Source organism: Ammodytes marinus, assembly GCF_949987685.1.
Source record: "Ammodytes marinus genome assembly, chromosome: 17".
NCBI lineage: Eukaryota > Metazoa > Chordata > Actinopteri > Uranoscopiformes > Ammodytidae > Ammodytes > Ammodytes marinus.
The window spans coordinates 22,165,927-22,181,740 of record NC_137221.1 but is presented as its reverse complement, the minus strand read 5'-3'; the positions used below and the strand labels follow the sequence as shown (position 1 = coordinate 22,181,740).

The 15,814-nt window shown below is 39.8% G+C and overlaps 2 protein-coding genes across 4 annotated transcripts; both read right to left on the bottom strand.

Annotated features, from left to right (window-relative positions):
* Positions 1–39: 39 nt before the first annotated feature.
* Positions 40–8,684, bottom strand: gtf2h4 (general transcription factor IIH, polypeptide 4). Its single transcript, XM_080045999.1, has 14 exons — positions 8,561–8,684; positions 8,121–8,239; positions 7,857–7,961; positions 7,252–7,383; positions 5,049–5,234; positions 4,279–4,387; positions 3,800–3,868; positions 3,563–3,646; positions 2,855–3,011; positions 2,155–2,285; positions 1,594–1,641; positions 1,405–1,483; positions 811–872; positions 40–318 (listed from the first exon to the last, which is right to left on the bottom strand). The coding sequence occupies exons 2-14, from the start codon at positions 8,237–8,239 to the stop codon at positions 211–213; spliced, it is 1,389 nt and encodes a 462-aa protein (XP_079902125.1). The 5' UTR covers positions 8,561–8,684; the 3' UTR covers positions 40–210.
* A 604-nt stretch (positions 8,685–9,288) lies between these two features.
* polr1h (RNA polymerase I subunit H) lies at positions 9,289–14,659 on the bottom strand. 3 transcript variants are annotated; one of them, XM_080046052.1, is made up of 6 exons: positions 13,252–13,479; positions 12,572–12,721; positions 11,055–11,172; positions 10,309–10,409; positions 9,799–9,908; positions 9,289–9,626 (listed from the first exon to the last, which is right to left on the bottom strand). In XM_080046052.1, the coding sequence occupies exons 2-6, from the start codon at positions 12,671–12,673 to the stop codon at positions 9,602–9,604; spliced, it is 456 nt and encodes a 151-aa protein (XP_079902178.1). In that variant the 5' UTR covers positions 12,674–12,721; positions 13,252–13,479; the 3' UTR covers positions 9,289–9,601. The 3 variants fall into 3 exon arrangements, with proteins under 3 accessions (XP_079902178.1, XP_079902179.1, XP_079902180.1); XM_080046053.1 differs by lacking the exons at positions 12,572–12,721; positions 13,252–13,479 and adding an exon at positions 14,527–14,659; XM_080046054.1 differs by lacking the exons at positions 12,572–12,721; positions 13,252–13,479 and adding an exon at positions 14,574–14,650.
* Between the last annotated feature and the right edge of the window lie 1,155 nt (positions 14,660–15,814).

Sequence of the window (15,814 nt, the reverse complement as noted above, 5' to 3'; positions counted from 1 at the left end):
TAACAGTAAAGAATGGGGCAGATCTGTGTTTTTGGTTATTATCATCATTTAATCCAAAATACATACAACATACGAAACAAAGAAAAATAATTGTATCATCTCCACTTTCTTACATGACCAAAACTGTGGCAGTGAGGAAATCCTGGCGACACATGTAGGACCAACAGTCATCAGCTGTGACAGGACTTGGCACCTTTAGTTCTCTTCCTGTTAGTTAGACTTCTGTCGTTTCCAGAACCTCTTGACCTCACTGTGTCCCTGCTGTGTGACCACCATGGTCCTCTGAGACACGTCCTGCCACACCAGACAGTCCAGATTCTGCACCACAGCAATACATATTTATACCAACAATGTGAATTACTTGAAAATCCAAATTGATTTTATAGGTGCACTATGTAACTTTGTATGTGTCGGAGAAGTGAACATTTTCTATGAATAAACAAACTTTCTTCACATCAAAAACTATGCCATCCCTGGAACACTGAAGTTAGAAAGCTACCTTTAAAATGTTTCTCTGTTGTTGTTGTTACAATTATTATATAATAATATTAATATATATATTTATTTTTTACAGAAGCAGGGCACACAGTTTTGTTCACAACCAAATTTTAATCTTCGGTCCCTCAAAATAATGTATATTTTCTTTATGATTTTAGAAGAAAAATATGTTTTGGTAAACTTAACTGCAGCATATGCAAATGTAAACAAATTCCTCTGAAACTGCATAGTGCCCCTTTAAAATCCATATAAAAACGATGACACAAATATGACATTATTCAGGCATGAAGAGACGGGAAAAAAATCGCCAACCTGAGCTCTGTCTCGTAGCACCTCAAAGTCAGCCTGGGAGAGGAACTGGTTGTAGAGCACACCTGAAGGGACACATGGACAACACACACACACACACACACACACACACACACACACAGGACACAGATTTATCAACAGAGTAAAGTAGACATCAGTCAGTTTAAGATTAGCCAGCTAAGGCCATGTATTCTGTTCTAGTGGATTCAGGAGAAGCCTCCCTCGAGTACACAATGGTACAGAGAAAATTTTTAAGTTTTTCCCATGGAACGTATTGGTGCTATTTTAAAAATGTAACAACAATCCTTTCTATATGGCAACACTTTATTGATTATCTTCCTAGTTATTTGGTAGATCTGTTGCAGGTAAAGCACGCCCGCACATTGTTTTCACAAATAATATAACATTGTCTAATGTCTTCCTTTCTTCGACATGACTCCAATGCAAAACAATTGTTATGATATTACACAAATGTGTGTTGTTGATGATGTAACTCATATACAAAAGCACTCTGTTTCTAATTTGGCAAGATCTGCGCTGTCTTTGTTTGTTCATGATAAATGAATAAAACACTATTAGTATAAGCCAGCAGCTCACCCTCAGTGAACTGCAGTCTGTCTCTCTCCAGCTCCCACAGTCTGATGTTATCTGTGATGGTTGAAGGCAGGACAGGGGTCTAGAAGAAACAAAGTTTATGGAGGATGAAAACACAGTGCAAAGACCCATTAAAGCGCCAACCCACTCATTATTATTATTATTACAATCAAGTGTGAGAAAGAGATGCACCTGTCTGAGCATAACAGGGTGAGCTCTGGTCCTTAGAAAATGGATAATCTGGAATGAAAATAAATAAATAAATAAAGGACGCGTTACATACATTCGGGTGGATATAACATAATGTTTTCATGGAAAGTATCTATGCATTATGTGAATTAAATACATTGTTACCGGTCACTTTTTTTTTTAATAATAATTTTTTATTATTTTACATATATTCCTACTTTTGCTTTTCTGGGTCAATCACCATTAAGGTGAAAGGCTATGCATTACACAAAACATTATACAGTATGTATATGCAGATTGGGACAAACAATACTAGACCATTGATTTAGTTATAGTGCCCTAAAAATGCCAAAATAACAACCAATGAACAGTGTGGTATGAGACCAATTGGGTATTTAGAGGGACACGTTACCATTGTTGTAGCATATATTATTTGTATTAATATTTCTGAAATATTTTTGAAAAGCATGAATATAAAGGTTATTTCAGATGGATTTATGGTAGAATACTACTGGTGAGGATTTTCCTTCCTTAAATACACTTGACTTCCCCTGTAGTAAGTACCTGTTGTGCAGTGATGCCATTGGCGATGGCCTGTTGCACCGACTCCCTTGTAACCTGAGCCACCACTACGTTAGGGAAGCGATACAGACACTCACTGAAGAGAGCCACCAGAGCTATCTGAAGTTCTGAGTCTGGGAGGGAGGGAGAGAGGGAGGGAGAGAGGGAGGGAGGGAGGGAGGGAGGGAGAGAGAGAGGGAGGGAGAGAGGGAGGGAGGGAGGGAGGGAGAGAGAGAGGGAGGGAGGGAGAGGGAGGGAGAGAGGAGGGAGAGAGGGAGGGAGCGAGGGAGGGAGCGAGGGAGGGAGAGAGAGAGGGAGGGAGGGAGGCAGAGAGGGACACACAAACAAACAACTTTCAGACAAGTGAATGACAAACTTTTTCATAATCTCAAAAAACTGTGACGTGAAGCAATTATAAAATGTGAAAATAATAGGGTCAAATTAATTTGATGTGCCACACAGCACTGGCAGACAGCCATTCATGTTTGCAATATTTTTCAAGCGTATTTCGGCCATGTATTACTACGCCAACTCTCGTGTGTGCAGTGCAGCGTATCAGTTCGCAAATCAGCAGTGAGAAACTAATAGTGTACAATTGAACGGAAACTTAGGTTAGCATTAATATATTTGTTGAAAAAAAAGTACATCCTACAACCCCAGTTTAAAAACACTGGACTGTCCCTTTAAAAGGCGTTGTTCATACCTGTGTAGGCGTAGAGACGGTAGTTGGTCTCCACCACGATGAAGCCTGCGTCTCCGGTGCCAGAGCTGGAAGCTAAGGTGGAGGAGGAGAGGCTGCTGGTCACTCCTGCTGCCAGAGTGATGGCCAGTCTGGTGGGGTAGTATCGCCTCGACTTCCTCTGGAGGGCCAGAACACACAGGAATGACTGACTTATTACAAACTAGAAACAAACACACTTTATCATCAAAACTAATATGTAGTTATATTTAAACTTATTCCACTCATCTGTAATTGCTTAATGACGTTGTATACACATATTCTATACTGAAGCAGGGTCTGCTTTTGGTCATATAGGGGGACAAAGTAAAACCAGTATTTATTAAGAAAAGTGAAATTAAAATTTGATTTGATTTGTTAAGGTAATAATATCGTAGATTTTTAGAAATATTGATAGAAAGATTTTCACAACACAAAAATGTATCATGTATTTAAGATACCAGCGGCACAGTCAATGTGACGTCACTTCCGGGTGTGCACTGGATTATGGGTTAGAATTGCCCCAAATGGCATGCTGATTTCATTTCAACATTAAAAAATCTCGGCATCCGGGTATTTTTAAGCATACTAAAAAATCTGACCAAAAGAATTTCGGACAGCCTTAATCTTTTTTCTAGCATACTAAAAAGCAGGGGGAAGTATGGGGATTGGAACACAGGGTCAATGTCTCACCTTCCTTTGAAAGACTAGTCCAAACTCCCTCAGGTGCTGCAGGAAGGTGAGTAAGGACTCGCTCATGCCCTCCACTGAGTAATCCTGAGGCAAACGGGGCAATACATGATCAGTATAAACAAGGAAAACTCAAAACTTAGCAGGATTTTCTTTTAATAAAAACGTAAAAAAATATTTATTGAGAATTATTTGGCTTTTCCCAGCATGCACACTGAATCAAACAGCTTTTGCACTCACTCTGCCCAGAGTAGAGAAACTGAGCTGGAATAAGAATGACAAGATCTCCACCAGGTCCATCCCTCTGGACTGCAAGAGAAAAAAGTATTACATATATACACAAGTTAGATATTTTAAATTCAAAAGCAATTTGCACAAAAAAATGAGTATTTCAATTAAAATGGTGGGGGGAATAAAAAGAGAAAAGTTAAACTATTAGGCCTTTTTTATTGTACTGTGCTGCAATGCTATTTCTCAAAAATATTTGATTATTTTCTGACATGAACTAGAAATATGAGATTGATACACACACCAACAGATAAACAATATCAAGCTCTGTGCTGCAGGTTGCTTTTATTTATTGAGTTTGGTAATATTAATGTTTATCATTAGTGACTGATTTGAATTTGACGAGTTAGTATCAACTGTACAATTTAAACTCCGCCTTTCAGGTTGGTAAAAACAAAGGAAGCAGAAAGAGACTGAAAGTCAGCCGGTACCTGAGCAGTGTTGAGGTACTGCAGGGTGAAGTACCACAGCTGAGAGGCCGTGTCCAGTAGGAGGAACTGGAACCCAGCCGAGGTGATGTATGGAGCCTCTCCTGCCTCACTGACAGACACACACCACAAGAACACAACACCTGTCAACTAGGGGCTGCTGCACCATTCTCACTTAAATGTCAATCACCATTGTTTTCCTCTAAGAATGTATATCACGAGTATTAGGGCCACGGGAAAGAAAAAATAAACAAGGAGGACATTTTTTTCAAGAATAAATTCGAAATTTCAAAAATAAAGATGAAATTCAATATCGAAAAAAAAAAAAAAAAAGTCTACTCTTCTGGTCCATCAAATGCACTAAGGAACGCAGCTATGACAGCTGACAGCTATGTGAGGAGCTGAGCTGCCCGAGCCCGATCCGAGGCTACTTCAAAGTCCTCATACTGACCACTACACCGTGATTATGAGCTTAAAGAGAAACCATTTATTTGTTACCAAAGCAGATTCTAAAGTACAGTTTCACCAATTCACAAGGCGTCTACTGTTGAGGCCGTCATATGAGCTGTTTAATGTAGTCTTAAAAGCTGGACTTTTCTTTCTCGATATTAAATTTGTTCCTTATTCTGGAAGTGCATGATCAAATAAATAAACTTCCTCCTCCTCATTTTCTTTCCTTCCCTGTGGCCCTAACACTTGTCCGTACTATTCTCTCATATAATTTTTGTTTCCAACACAACAAAATCACACCATTAAGCCACCATACAGTGTACCTTTTCATGAGGCCAGCTTGGACCAGCAGCTGAGCCAGGTCCTGGCTGACAGCAGCAGAGGGAGAGCCCACCATGAACTGTAGGATGACCTCCCAGCGCTCCATGGCATAGCAGTCCAGACTGTCTATGTCCTTGGCATGGCGGTCAGGACCCAGAGAGCCGCCATCATCTGCCCAGGCTTTGCCCCTGTGTGTGTGTGTGTGTGTGTGTGGAGAGACAACAGCAGTGCAATAATTTTTTTATTAAAAACTTACGGTGTTAATTGAAGTTTCTATGTATGTCCCATGCTATTGGGCCTTGTTTGTTATATGGCTGGGAGAGTTCAGCTTGCGTGTGTGTATGTACGTGCTCGCGTTGATCTTGACAACTGTTATTGTTTTCATGTTTGTTAACAGTAGGATAATCGACTTTTATTGTATTGGTGCTTAATCTGCATGATTTTATTTCTAGCTTCATAAAGCACTGTGCAGCACTTTTTATTGATCTTTCAAAGGCCTTTGATACTGTTGACCACCATTTGCTTTTACAGAGGCTGCATGACATTGGCTTTGATCATTCTGCATGTAGCTGGTTTAGGGATTATCTCTCTGATAGACAGCAGTCAGTTAAACTCGGAAGATACCAATCTGAGTTTTTAACTGTTACAAATGGTGTCCCACAAGGCTCAATTTTAGGTCCAGTTCTTTTCACAATTTATATAAATAACATTGTTTCATCGCTAAAAAACTGTCATGCCCATCTATACGCTGACGACACAGTACTGTATTGCATTTCCGATTCGGTGCACCAATCTATTCAGAACCTACAAAGCTCTTTTAACACCCTGCAGGACTGTCTAGTGGACCTCAGGCTTGTTCTAAATACAGACAAAACCAAATATATGTGTTTCTCCAGAGCAAGAACTACAAATTTGAATGATTTTAATATTTTTACAAATAATGGATTTTTAATTGAAAGAGTCACAGAGTACAAATATCTCGGCATCTGGTTAGATGATAAACTCACTTTTAATTTTCATATAAAAAATCTTGTTCGTCGACTACGACAAAAAATTGGCTATTTTTATAGGAACAAAACCACCTTCCCTTTATTTAGTAGGAAAAGGATTATTGAAGCAGTTTTCATGTCTGTCCTTGATTACGGTGATGTGGTTTACCGGCATGCATCACATTCATGTCTTAAACTCCTGGACTCTGTTTTTCACTCTGCTTTAAGGTTCATCACAGGAGATGCTTATGACACACACCATTGTCTTTTATATGAAAAGGTTGGGTGGTCCTCCCTTAAAGAGAGACGTGACGCACATTGGCATATTTTAATTTACAAAGCCTTGACCGGGAAGCTTCCTCGTTATTTAACTGAATTGCTGCAAATCTCAGATGGGCTTTATCAGACCCGCTCCACTGACATGCTTATGCTTTATGTCCCACAAGCCCGGTCTGAGCTAGGAAAGACAGCTTTTAGCTTCAGTGCCCCTGACTCCTGGAACAACTTACAGCAACAAATTAAACTAAATAACTTCATATCCTTTAACCAATTTAAACAAACTATTTTAAATCTGCCAAACTCTACCTGTAACTGTTTTAATTAGGCTATATTGTACTCTCACCCATTTAATTTTAATTGCTACCACTTAATTTCACCACTGTGTAAATGTTTCAATTGTTTTTCTCTTCACCTGTTGTTGTGTATTTGATGTATTTGCGTTGAATATCGTTAATGTATTGTTGTTTTTCCTTTGAATTTGTTTGAACTCGACGTCATTGAAAATGAGGGTCACCCCTCAATTGGTCTCTCGAGGATAAATAAAAGTTAAATGAAATGAAAAATTTTAAGGGAGACCTGTTTCAACTAGTCCAGATGTAAAATAGCATCTGTAAAAAATATGTTTTTATAAGTGCGCATTGTCCCTGCTCATAGAACCCGAAATGAATTAATAAAAATATTATAGTTGGGAGTTTTTTAATAAGCCTTTGTTGAACCTTGATTATTATGACTAAGCAGCCAAGCACGTCCTGGCTGGCCCCAGGTAAGAGGACGTGGAAGGAGTAAGAGTGTGTTTGGTTTTGTACAAACATATCAGCATTGAGCCTTATACAAGCAAACAAAGAGTTGTGAGTTTCTCTAAAGGGGGTGTGTGTGTGTGTGTGTGTGTGTGTGTGTGTGTGTGTGTGTGTGTGTGTGTGTGTGTGTGTTGACCTACCCGCCCAGCAGAGCTATCCTCAGGTTGTCTTTGAACACTGGATTCAACATGTAGCCCTGCAGACCCCCCTGCAGCTGCTGACAGTGCCACAGGCGCAGTCCTGCCAACACTGACACACACTCATCATGATACCTGCAAAGACAAAACACAACAACTGTTTAACCCAGATGGATATTATTCACAAATGTATAGTTAGTTACCTTTTTATCTTCCACTGATGATGTGATAAAAAGGTTGCAGCAAAGTCCCTGAGGGGCTATTTCCTGTTCTTGCCCACAGTTACTTTCACCTTAATGGTAATTAACACATGCCCCCCCCCACCCTTACAAGAAAACAATTCTACTAGTGACACACATGGATAGATCCCATTATCAAATCTGTATATCCACACAGTAACTCATGCAGTTGCAATGCTTGACGTTCTGTCCAATCATAGGTCCAGTTTGACACACACACACACACACACAAACACACACACACACACACACACACACACACACACACACACACACACACACACACACACACACACACACACTTAAATATAAACAGTTCACGGTGCTGCTGCTACAAAGGTGAAGATGTGACAAAGTAAAGTGACTCACTTCTGACTCTCTTTTTTCACCCACAATGCCACTGCTGCCTGTGGGAGAGGCTGATCCAGGAACAGCATACGCATCACATAATTCTTGGCCAGAGACGGCAGTTCCCTTTTGATTAGAAGATCAAAAAAACGAGATGAAAATGACACAACACCAACAACACCACCACAGTCGTATGTCTATAATATCAACACCATTTGCAGTTAGTAGGCTGCAGAGTGTGTGTGTGTGTGTGTGTGTGTGTGTGTGTGTGTGTGTGTAGCCTACCTGTAGACAGCTAGACATGTTGCGGGATGGTTATACAGTTTGTCCAGAACTTCCGGACTCAGCTCTTTCAGGTAATCATGTAGGTTCTTACACTGCAGCTGGACCCGCAGCTTCATCATCTACAGACAGACAGACAGAGAAAGAGAGAGAGAGAGAGAGAGAGAGAGAGAGAGAGAGAGAGAGAGAGAGAGAGAGAGAGAGAGAGAGAGAGAGAGAGAGAGAGAGAGAGAGAGAGATAAAGAGATGTCACTGGCTGCACAGTGCAACAAGGATGGATTTGACAGGTTGCTCACATAGCAAGAATACAAATAACAAGTGACGGACGAGTAGGCTACTTATCGTTCGGCAACCATAGATTGTAAAGAGGTGGCAACAGACAGAGTATTAGATAATGACGTAAATAGGCGTATTAACATGTGTATGTAAAAGGCGTTATTTACCGTGAGGAATTATATACAATTTCGACCAATGTCAGAGGTTTTAAGAGTATTTCATAGTACAAAATCGACAGCATTGTTGTCATTCGGCATTTCTCTGTCGCTGAGCCGCCATGCTTTCCGTGTCATGTGACTTCATACAGCGTTCTGGTTGGTCGCGTTGTTCTTCAGCAATGAACAGAGGAGTGTTGAGTGACTGAGGAGAGCAGTGCTGCCACCTGCCGGACGCAGATTGGATTTACAGTGTGACCAGGGAACAAGAGAAGTCTTTCTGTTGGACCATTCAACATTTCAACATGCAACTGCAATTCATTATCCATTCATGATAGTAAGAATGTGCAGCGTTTGGCTACTTTCATTGGTTTGAATGGGGGGGAGGGGGGGGACTCTCCAAATAAAATAAAAAGTCTTAATGTCATATGGAAAAGGTGTAATAAACAGATAACAGAGGAGGGATTCCTTTCCAAAAGACGAACACATTATGTAAGAGAGATACCGATGCAGGAGGACATTGAAAAAGAGAGATTTAGATTTATTTCTCCAAAGCAACAGTTCAGCTCAAGTTCATTAAGATGGAAAAAGAAAATACTGAATCAAAATCATGTTATTTTAAACAAATGGTTTCAAACAATTATTCAAAGAGTACTTCACTTACAGTAGGACCAACACTTTTCCAAAAAGAAGCAAAAAGAAAAGATCAATTACACACGTTTGTTCAGAAATACTTTAAGTCAATTTTATTGAACATGTTACAAATAGAATCAAACTTATATGGACAAATACAATGTTATTAAAGCTTCACTTAAGGCCATCTTATAAGCATTTTCTGCAGCTTCCAAATGTACCAGCCACACATTGATTCCTCAGTAGACGATCGTCAATGACCATTTTTATTTTGTCAACTTTATTTAAAATGTTGACAATGCTTCTTATAAACTTATATATTTACAATCTATGTGTTGAGAAAACGCAATATCCAGCCATCTGAAATCAATAGTGACAAACAGGAGAGCAGATCCATGGAGTGAGTGGGAGGATTTCTTCTCAGGAGTCTTCCTTCTCTTGATACCTGTTCACAGCAAAATTGGATGAATCAGCAAAGGATCAAAGAGCGGCCACAACGTGTTTAAATGAGTGACCGAATATTGTTGTTGAATAAATGAGTATTAAATATATATATATCAAAAGATAATCCTGCTTAAATGAGGTTCCACAACACACAACATGCTGCTATTGTTCACCTGCAGTGTATACAGGTGAAGAAGACAGTCTGCCCTTCATCTGCTGATCTCATCTGCCTGGTGTGGTAAACCATCCCCTCTTTGTTACAGCGAGAGCAGCGCCGGTCAATCTAGAGAGAGAGAGAGAGAGAGAGAGAGAGAGAGAGAGAGAGAGAGAGAGAGAGAGAGAGAGAGAGCAGGTCAACATGTCATTAATACAGTGTACAGGCTGTCAGAACTAGCTTTAGATCACTTCTCAAAACTTTTCCATTTGTTAAAAGCCTTTGGAAATGTGTGACCTGTCAATATGTATTTGCCTTTGTTATCTCATTTAACATACTACTTATTACTTAATAATACTTATTTTACATCCACTGTTTCTGTGCTTTTATTAACTGTTCATTTCGGTTCTTCATTATGATATTATACTGTTTCTCTGCTTAGGTGTCGGTCTTCTTTCATTGTTAAGCCCTTTGTAACAGTGTTAAAGAAATATTTAAATATATTTGTTATGTTTTTTATTTTATTTACCACAGCTCCTTTCACTTCAGAGTCGTCATCATCCAGAACCAACGAGCACTGCTCCACTGGGTTGAACACCACCGTAGAGTGGATCTCTTGGCCTGAGAAATCTGAGAAAATAGAACATTTTAAGTGAGTGGACTCCCAGGATATTGTTTCTGGAATAGCTCCTGCACACTGAAAATGCTTAGCTAGCAGTAGCACACCCTTTTCCATTCACTTCAATTGTATTTAGGTTAGTTATACATTCTACAAAAATGTCTCTAAAAAAGGCAGATGTGTAAGCACTGCAGTGTGTTTTGTGAAATTTCAAACAGGAAAAAATAACTTCCATTCCAAGTTGTACATGACAACTAAAATGTAATGCAGCTAAATGGTAAATGGTAAATGGACTTGACTTATATAGCGCTTTCTAGCCGATTTTCTCAGCCCCAAAGCGCTTTACATATCTTACCACATTCACCCATTCATACACACACTCATACACCGATGGTAGAAGCTGCCATGCAAGGCACTCTCTGAACCATCGGGAGCAATTTGGGGTTCAGTGTCTTGCTCAGGGACACTTCGACATGTGGCGGGGAGACGGGGGATCGAACCTCCGACCCTGCACTCCAGAGGCGATCTCCCTACCGACTTCGCCACTGCCGCCCTGAGCTAAGTGTTTTACTTTACTGTACGTCTCCTTTTTACTTCAAGTTACACACACTCATTGTGACTGGGAGGACAACAGGGCAGAGTGGGTGGTAGCCTACCTGCTACAGGGATACCAAAGGAACAGCGAGGGCAGCGCACTGTGTCCTGGATGCCCGGGAGAGGAAGAATGTTCCCACACTCCGGACAGAAGTTGGAGTTTCCCCCAAAACACGACATCTGGAGGAGTAAAAGGAGCGTCAAGTTCTAGACTTGAGGTGAAAATGGAGGACGAAGATGAAGAAGAAATCCTCTCACACACAGTCCCAGTTACCCACTACTGCTTTTAAGAACGCACAGAATTATCATAGTCGCCACAATTAAAGATTTCTGTCAATAAATACATTTAAAAAGGTGCACTATGCAGTTTCAGGGGAGAGAAATGTGTTAACATGGGCAGAGCCTTCAGTCAGGTTACAAAACATATTTTCTTTACACGTAATTCTTAATATTGAATAGTTATATCGCCATGAATAGAAACAAAATCATTTTGAGGCACCTGGTAGGCCTACCAAAAAGGAAGCTGTGGTGGGCCATGCTGCTGTAAACAACAACAGTGAAACAGTAACTTTTCAGGAAGCTTTCTGACTTCAAACAGTGTTCCAGTGATCCAATTCCCTGCGACTAAAGTTTGTTTATTCAGTTATGAGAATATATAGCCTACGTAAGGAAATTTGATTATCTCCGACACACCTAAAGTTATTAGTGCACCTTTAATACAGGTTTACATTAACCTCTTAAGCTCTAGCCTATTTTTTAGGTTTCTGCTCGAAAATGACATACCCAAAATGAATAGAGTATATCTCTGCATCTACAAGGTCTATTTGAATAATTGTGGTGTCATTATGAAGGGAACACTTGTGAAATGTGTTCAGATGTGTAAGTATCAGTATTTATGTCACTGGCTCAGAGTCAATTAAGTTTGCACACAAGCATAAATGACTGATTTCATTTCCGCCTAAAAAAAATCACACTTTTACAATGAATATCTCTTTGAAATGATGCTGATGGGGCTAAAACTCTACATCTAAGCATAGCACAAGGTGTTACCATTATCCCTGCAAAGTTTGATCCTCATAAAGTGAAGCAGAGCAGAATTACAGAGGTTTTAGTACAGACTAGTCAGGCGGACTCTCCAAAATGGTCATTTTGGCACATTTTGGCACACTTTGGCACTAGCTGTGCCATTTGAAGTTTTTGATGTACTGAACTATATTTTTCACTTTTATGTCATTATCTGTGATCATCACATACATTTTCAAGAGTTTTTGACTTTTTTTTTGATTTTTGATTTTTTTTTTGCATAACCAACCTAAACTATATACAATTTTCAAAGAACCATAAAAAGCAACTGAAGTTTGAATCAAAATGAAACATATTTATTTATCAACAATAATAAACAAACTGTAAAAAAATAAATCACACAAAACTATTTACACTGACTGTGAAGTCCAAATAAAAACAATATATCAACAATAAGTCCAAACTAAAAACAGCCCCTCCCGAGTCTCCTTTTCCTCTCTACTTGTTGTCGTGCCAGAGCTGGAAACAGTTCTTTTTTGCAGTGAGACAGTGGTACCTGACATTTCCTGCAATACATGGATGTCTTCACCCTCGGGATCCCAGCAGATGGGCATGCGTGGGGGCAGAGGCAAGCGGTGGAGTAACTTCCTAGCTGCATCTGAGAAGGCAATGGCTCTGTCTGGGAAGATGAAGCTGCTCATCATCACTGCAACACCAATTGTGGAAGGAAACAAATATTATTTAGTGGCCTTATTTTGAAAGTGTAATACATTCACAATATATTCACAAAAGCTATCACAATAGATGTGTGATAATAACAATCTTGGAAGTAAAACACACACACAATACATGCATTCACATAAGCAATAGACATGTGATAATAATAATCTTGGAAGTAAACACAACATAAAAAACACACTCCCTCCCTCCCTCCCTCCCTGCCTGCCTCTCACACACACACACACACACACACACACACACACACACACACACACACACACACACACACACACACACACACACACACACACACACACACACACACACACACACACACACACACACACACACACACACACACACACACACACACACACACACACACACACACACACACACACACCGGCACACACACGCATTTATCTAGCATAAAACTGATATTATATACATTATATACTGGTATATATGAACATCTCTTTGGGATGTCTCTCTAGTAACTAATTAATTGAATTGTACCTTTCCATAGGCGGCATGTAGTCACTGTCGCTGCCGAGGTCTCTGTCGTCTGAGCTGGAGTCCCGTGCAGAAAGTTCGTCAGCATTCTCAGCAGTTATCATTTCGATCAACTTATCCATACTGCACTTGGTTCGGCGATGTTCTGCCATTTTTGATAATAAATGACCAAAAAACAACAACAAACTATCTCAAAACTCCTCAGGACTCCTCAGTATCCGTCTCACACCGTGCGCTCTGCGCACTCTGCGTAAACATGGCTACTGTTGCATGTAGCCTAAGATGGATACGCAGACCCATAACTCAGCCAATGATTGTTCGTTTCGGATGATTGACACCTTGTTTTAACCGTAAGAGCCAATAGATTTTAGGGGAGGTATCGAAATGTGTGCCAGACACATGATTGGCTAGCAGTAAGAAAGCAAAATGGTACCCGCGGTAAACCTTCTATGATGCATGGTGAACTAACGAGACTCCTTGAAAGTGAAAAATATGTCAGATTCACTTGGAAATGGTTGGAAACGAAAGGGGACATGTTGGATTTACTATAACAGGAGTTTTTTGCTCTAAAGTACAACTTTTCATCAAAATATCGCAAAGGTAAGAGCGAATTTATGTTGGTCTCTGTAAGTAAGTGATTGTTTACCTTTGTATTCTTTGGTCGCTGGTTCACTGAGTTTTTATCGTAGGGACATGACAGTGGTACTGTTGAACTCGTTATGGTCTTAGCTTTCATTGGAGATGATATTTGTGTGTATACAATGAAGTATCGGAGCGGTAGCAATGGAAATGTGGAGAGAGGGTTGACTTTCTGACGCTATTCGGATTTTGATATTTGATCATTAATATGCTTGGTGTTTGAGTTGTGTTTGGTGTGTGTAAAAATTACTTATATGTGCTTGTAGCTGAGTTTCTCATGTTTAATTTGATGTGCAGTATGACTATTTCTACATTGTTATGGAAGTGTTGTATGCCTTTTGCTGCGAGAGTGATCACAAAGTCCCCTAAATAGGGGACCCTAGAGTCTAAGAGGTTAATAGTGTTTTTTGAGTTTTTACCGGGGCTACATGTTTGCTGACAGTCATGGATTGTGCTACCTCAAAGTCACATTAGGAAATAAATAAATAATAATAGAAACACGTGAGAATGTGTCCATGAGAATCGATAGGAAAAAACATAGATAGCATAATAAAAAACACACATTCTGAGGAAGCACGTGAAGATAAATGGACCAGTAAAACAGCCAATACGCATAGCACAGTGCCGTTACTTAATTACCTGTTCAATGTGTCAACTCTTTTACAACCCAGAGATAAATAGGCTACCTTATATGCAGTTTTTCAGCTAAAAAATCCAGCGTCTCTCTGTAATCAGGATTGTAGGTTGCCTACCGTTGCCTACACACTGCGGGGTCCTTCAACTCCTCGTCGCGTATGGTAAGACGTCATTCACTGTAGTCTACTGACAAGACAGTAAACAGCCAGCAGATGGCGCTCTCATCCATGTATATAGCTTATAACGTTACAGTTATGCCAATTACTGACTAACTACTGTATAACCACTAAACAACTAGGCTGTTATTACTTTCACTGTGTAGGCCTACCACATATAAAAATGTATAGCCTACATAGCGGGTCAAATGTCTAAAACTTTTATTTAGCCTATTATTTGTATCCGGGACGTTGTAAGCCTACCCAGTCAGCTGTTCTCAGCGCCTACCCATTGGTATCTATTAAGGTTGTACATATTTAAAAATGCTCACATATATAGGCCTAGCTCTACTATAGACTAGAGCGTAACTTTTTTATAATAATGAAAGTTACATTCAAGCCATCACCAAATGATTTGACAAAGTTGATTAAGCCTATCAGCTCCACAAAACTCTCTCTGTATTTCTCAGTATGGCAGCGTTTACAAACTGGTGTCGCCCCCCGACACTGGCACACTAGCTCAGAAAAATCTCAAGAAGACCCCAAGAAATGTTGAATCTATATACTGCTAAGAAAAAACCTGGGGATGCAGAAGGAGATATAGCCTACAATCTATGCGATCACAGAAGGCTTAGCCTATAGGCTACCTCATGTGGATGCACCTGACAGTCTTGTTGTAAGTCCTTTAGAATTGCTCATGGAGGCAACAGAAGTTACGCACTATAGCTTTAATAAAAACTATTATTTCCTGGACACTGTAGCCTCTATCAAGAGCTAGATCAAACTGGTTGGAAAAGTGTCTCCAGCAGCCAGATGGAGTTTAAAGAATAACATCAGCCTTTCCTGTAGAAGGGTTTTAAAGCTTACGGAGATAAAAAAAAATAAAAATAAAATGTACTCCTTTATGACATGGAGCATTGAGCCATCCAATTGGTTTCTAACAGTAAACATTACTTTATTCGCCTACTTAATATGTCTTAAAAATAGGACTTATTCTTACATGTATGTTTGGGGCCAGAACATAGCCTATCTGTTTGTGAAACAGGAAGCAGAGCAGTATCAAACAGGATGGCGAGAGGAAGCAGAGAGATAACTAACTGCTGATCACGGCTTTCTGCAGGACACAAGTCAGCTTT

Excerpts from the sequence above, each read along its gene's own strand:
- gtf2h4 (XM_080045999.1), bottom strand. The coding sequence starts at position 8,239 with ATGATGAAGCTGCGGGTCCAGCTGCAGTGTAAGAACCTACATGATTAC. Across the intron at positions 7,384-7,856 it reads GTGAAAAAAGAGAGTCAGAA|GTATCATGATGAGTGTGTGT; the intron begins GTGAGTCACTTT and ends TTGTCTTTGCAG. Across the intron at positions 5,235-7,251 it reads AGGATAGCTCTGCTGGGCGG|GGGCAAAGCCTGGGCAGATG; the intron begins GTAGGTCAACAC and ends ACACACACACAG.
- polr1h (XM_080046052.1), bottom strand. The coding sequence starts at position 12,673 with ATGCAGCTAGGAAGTTACTCCACCGCTTGCCTCTGCCCCCACGCATGC. Across the intron at positions 11,173-12,571 it reads TGTATTGCAGGAAATGTCAG|ATGTCGTGTTTTGGGGGAAA; the intron begins GTACCACTGTCT and ends TTACTCCTCCAG. Across the intron at positions 9,627-9,798 it reads TTCACCTGTATACACTGCAG|GTATCAAGAGAAGGAAGACT; the intron begins GTGAACAATAGC and ends TGCTGTGAACAG.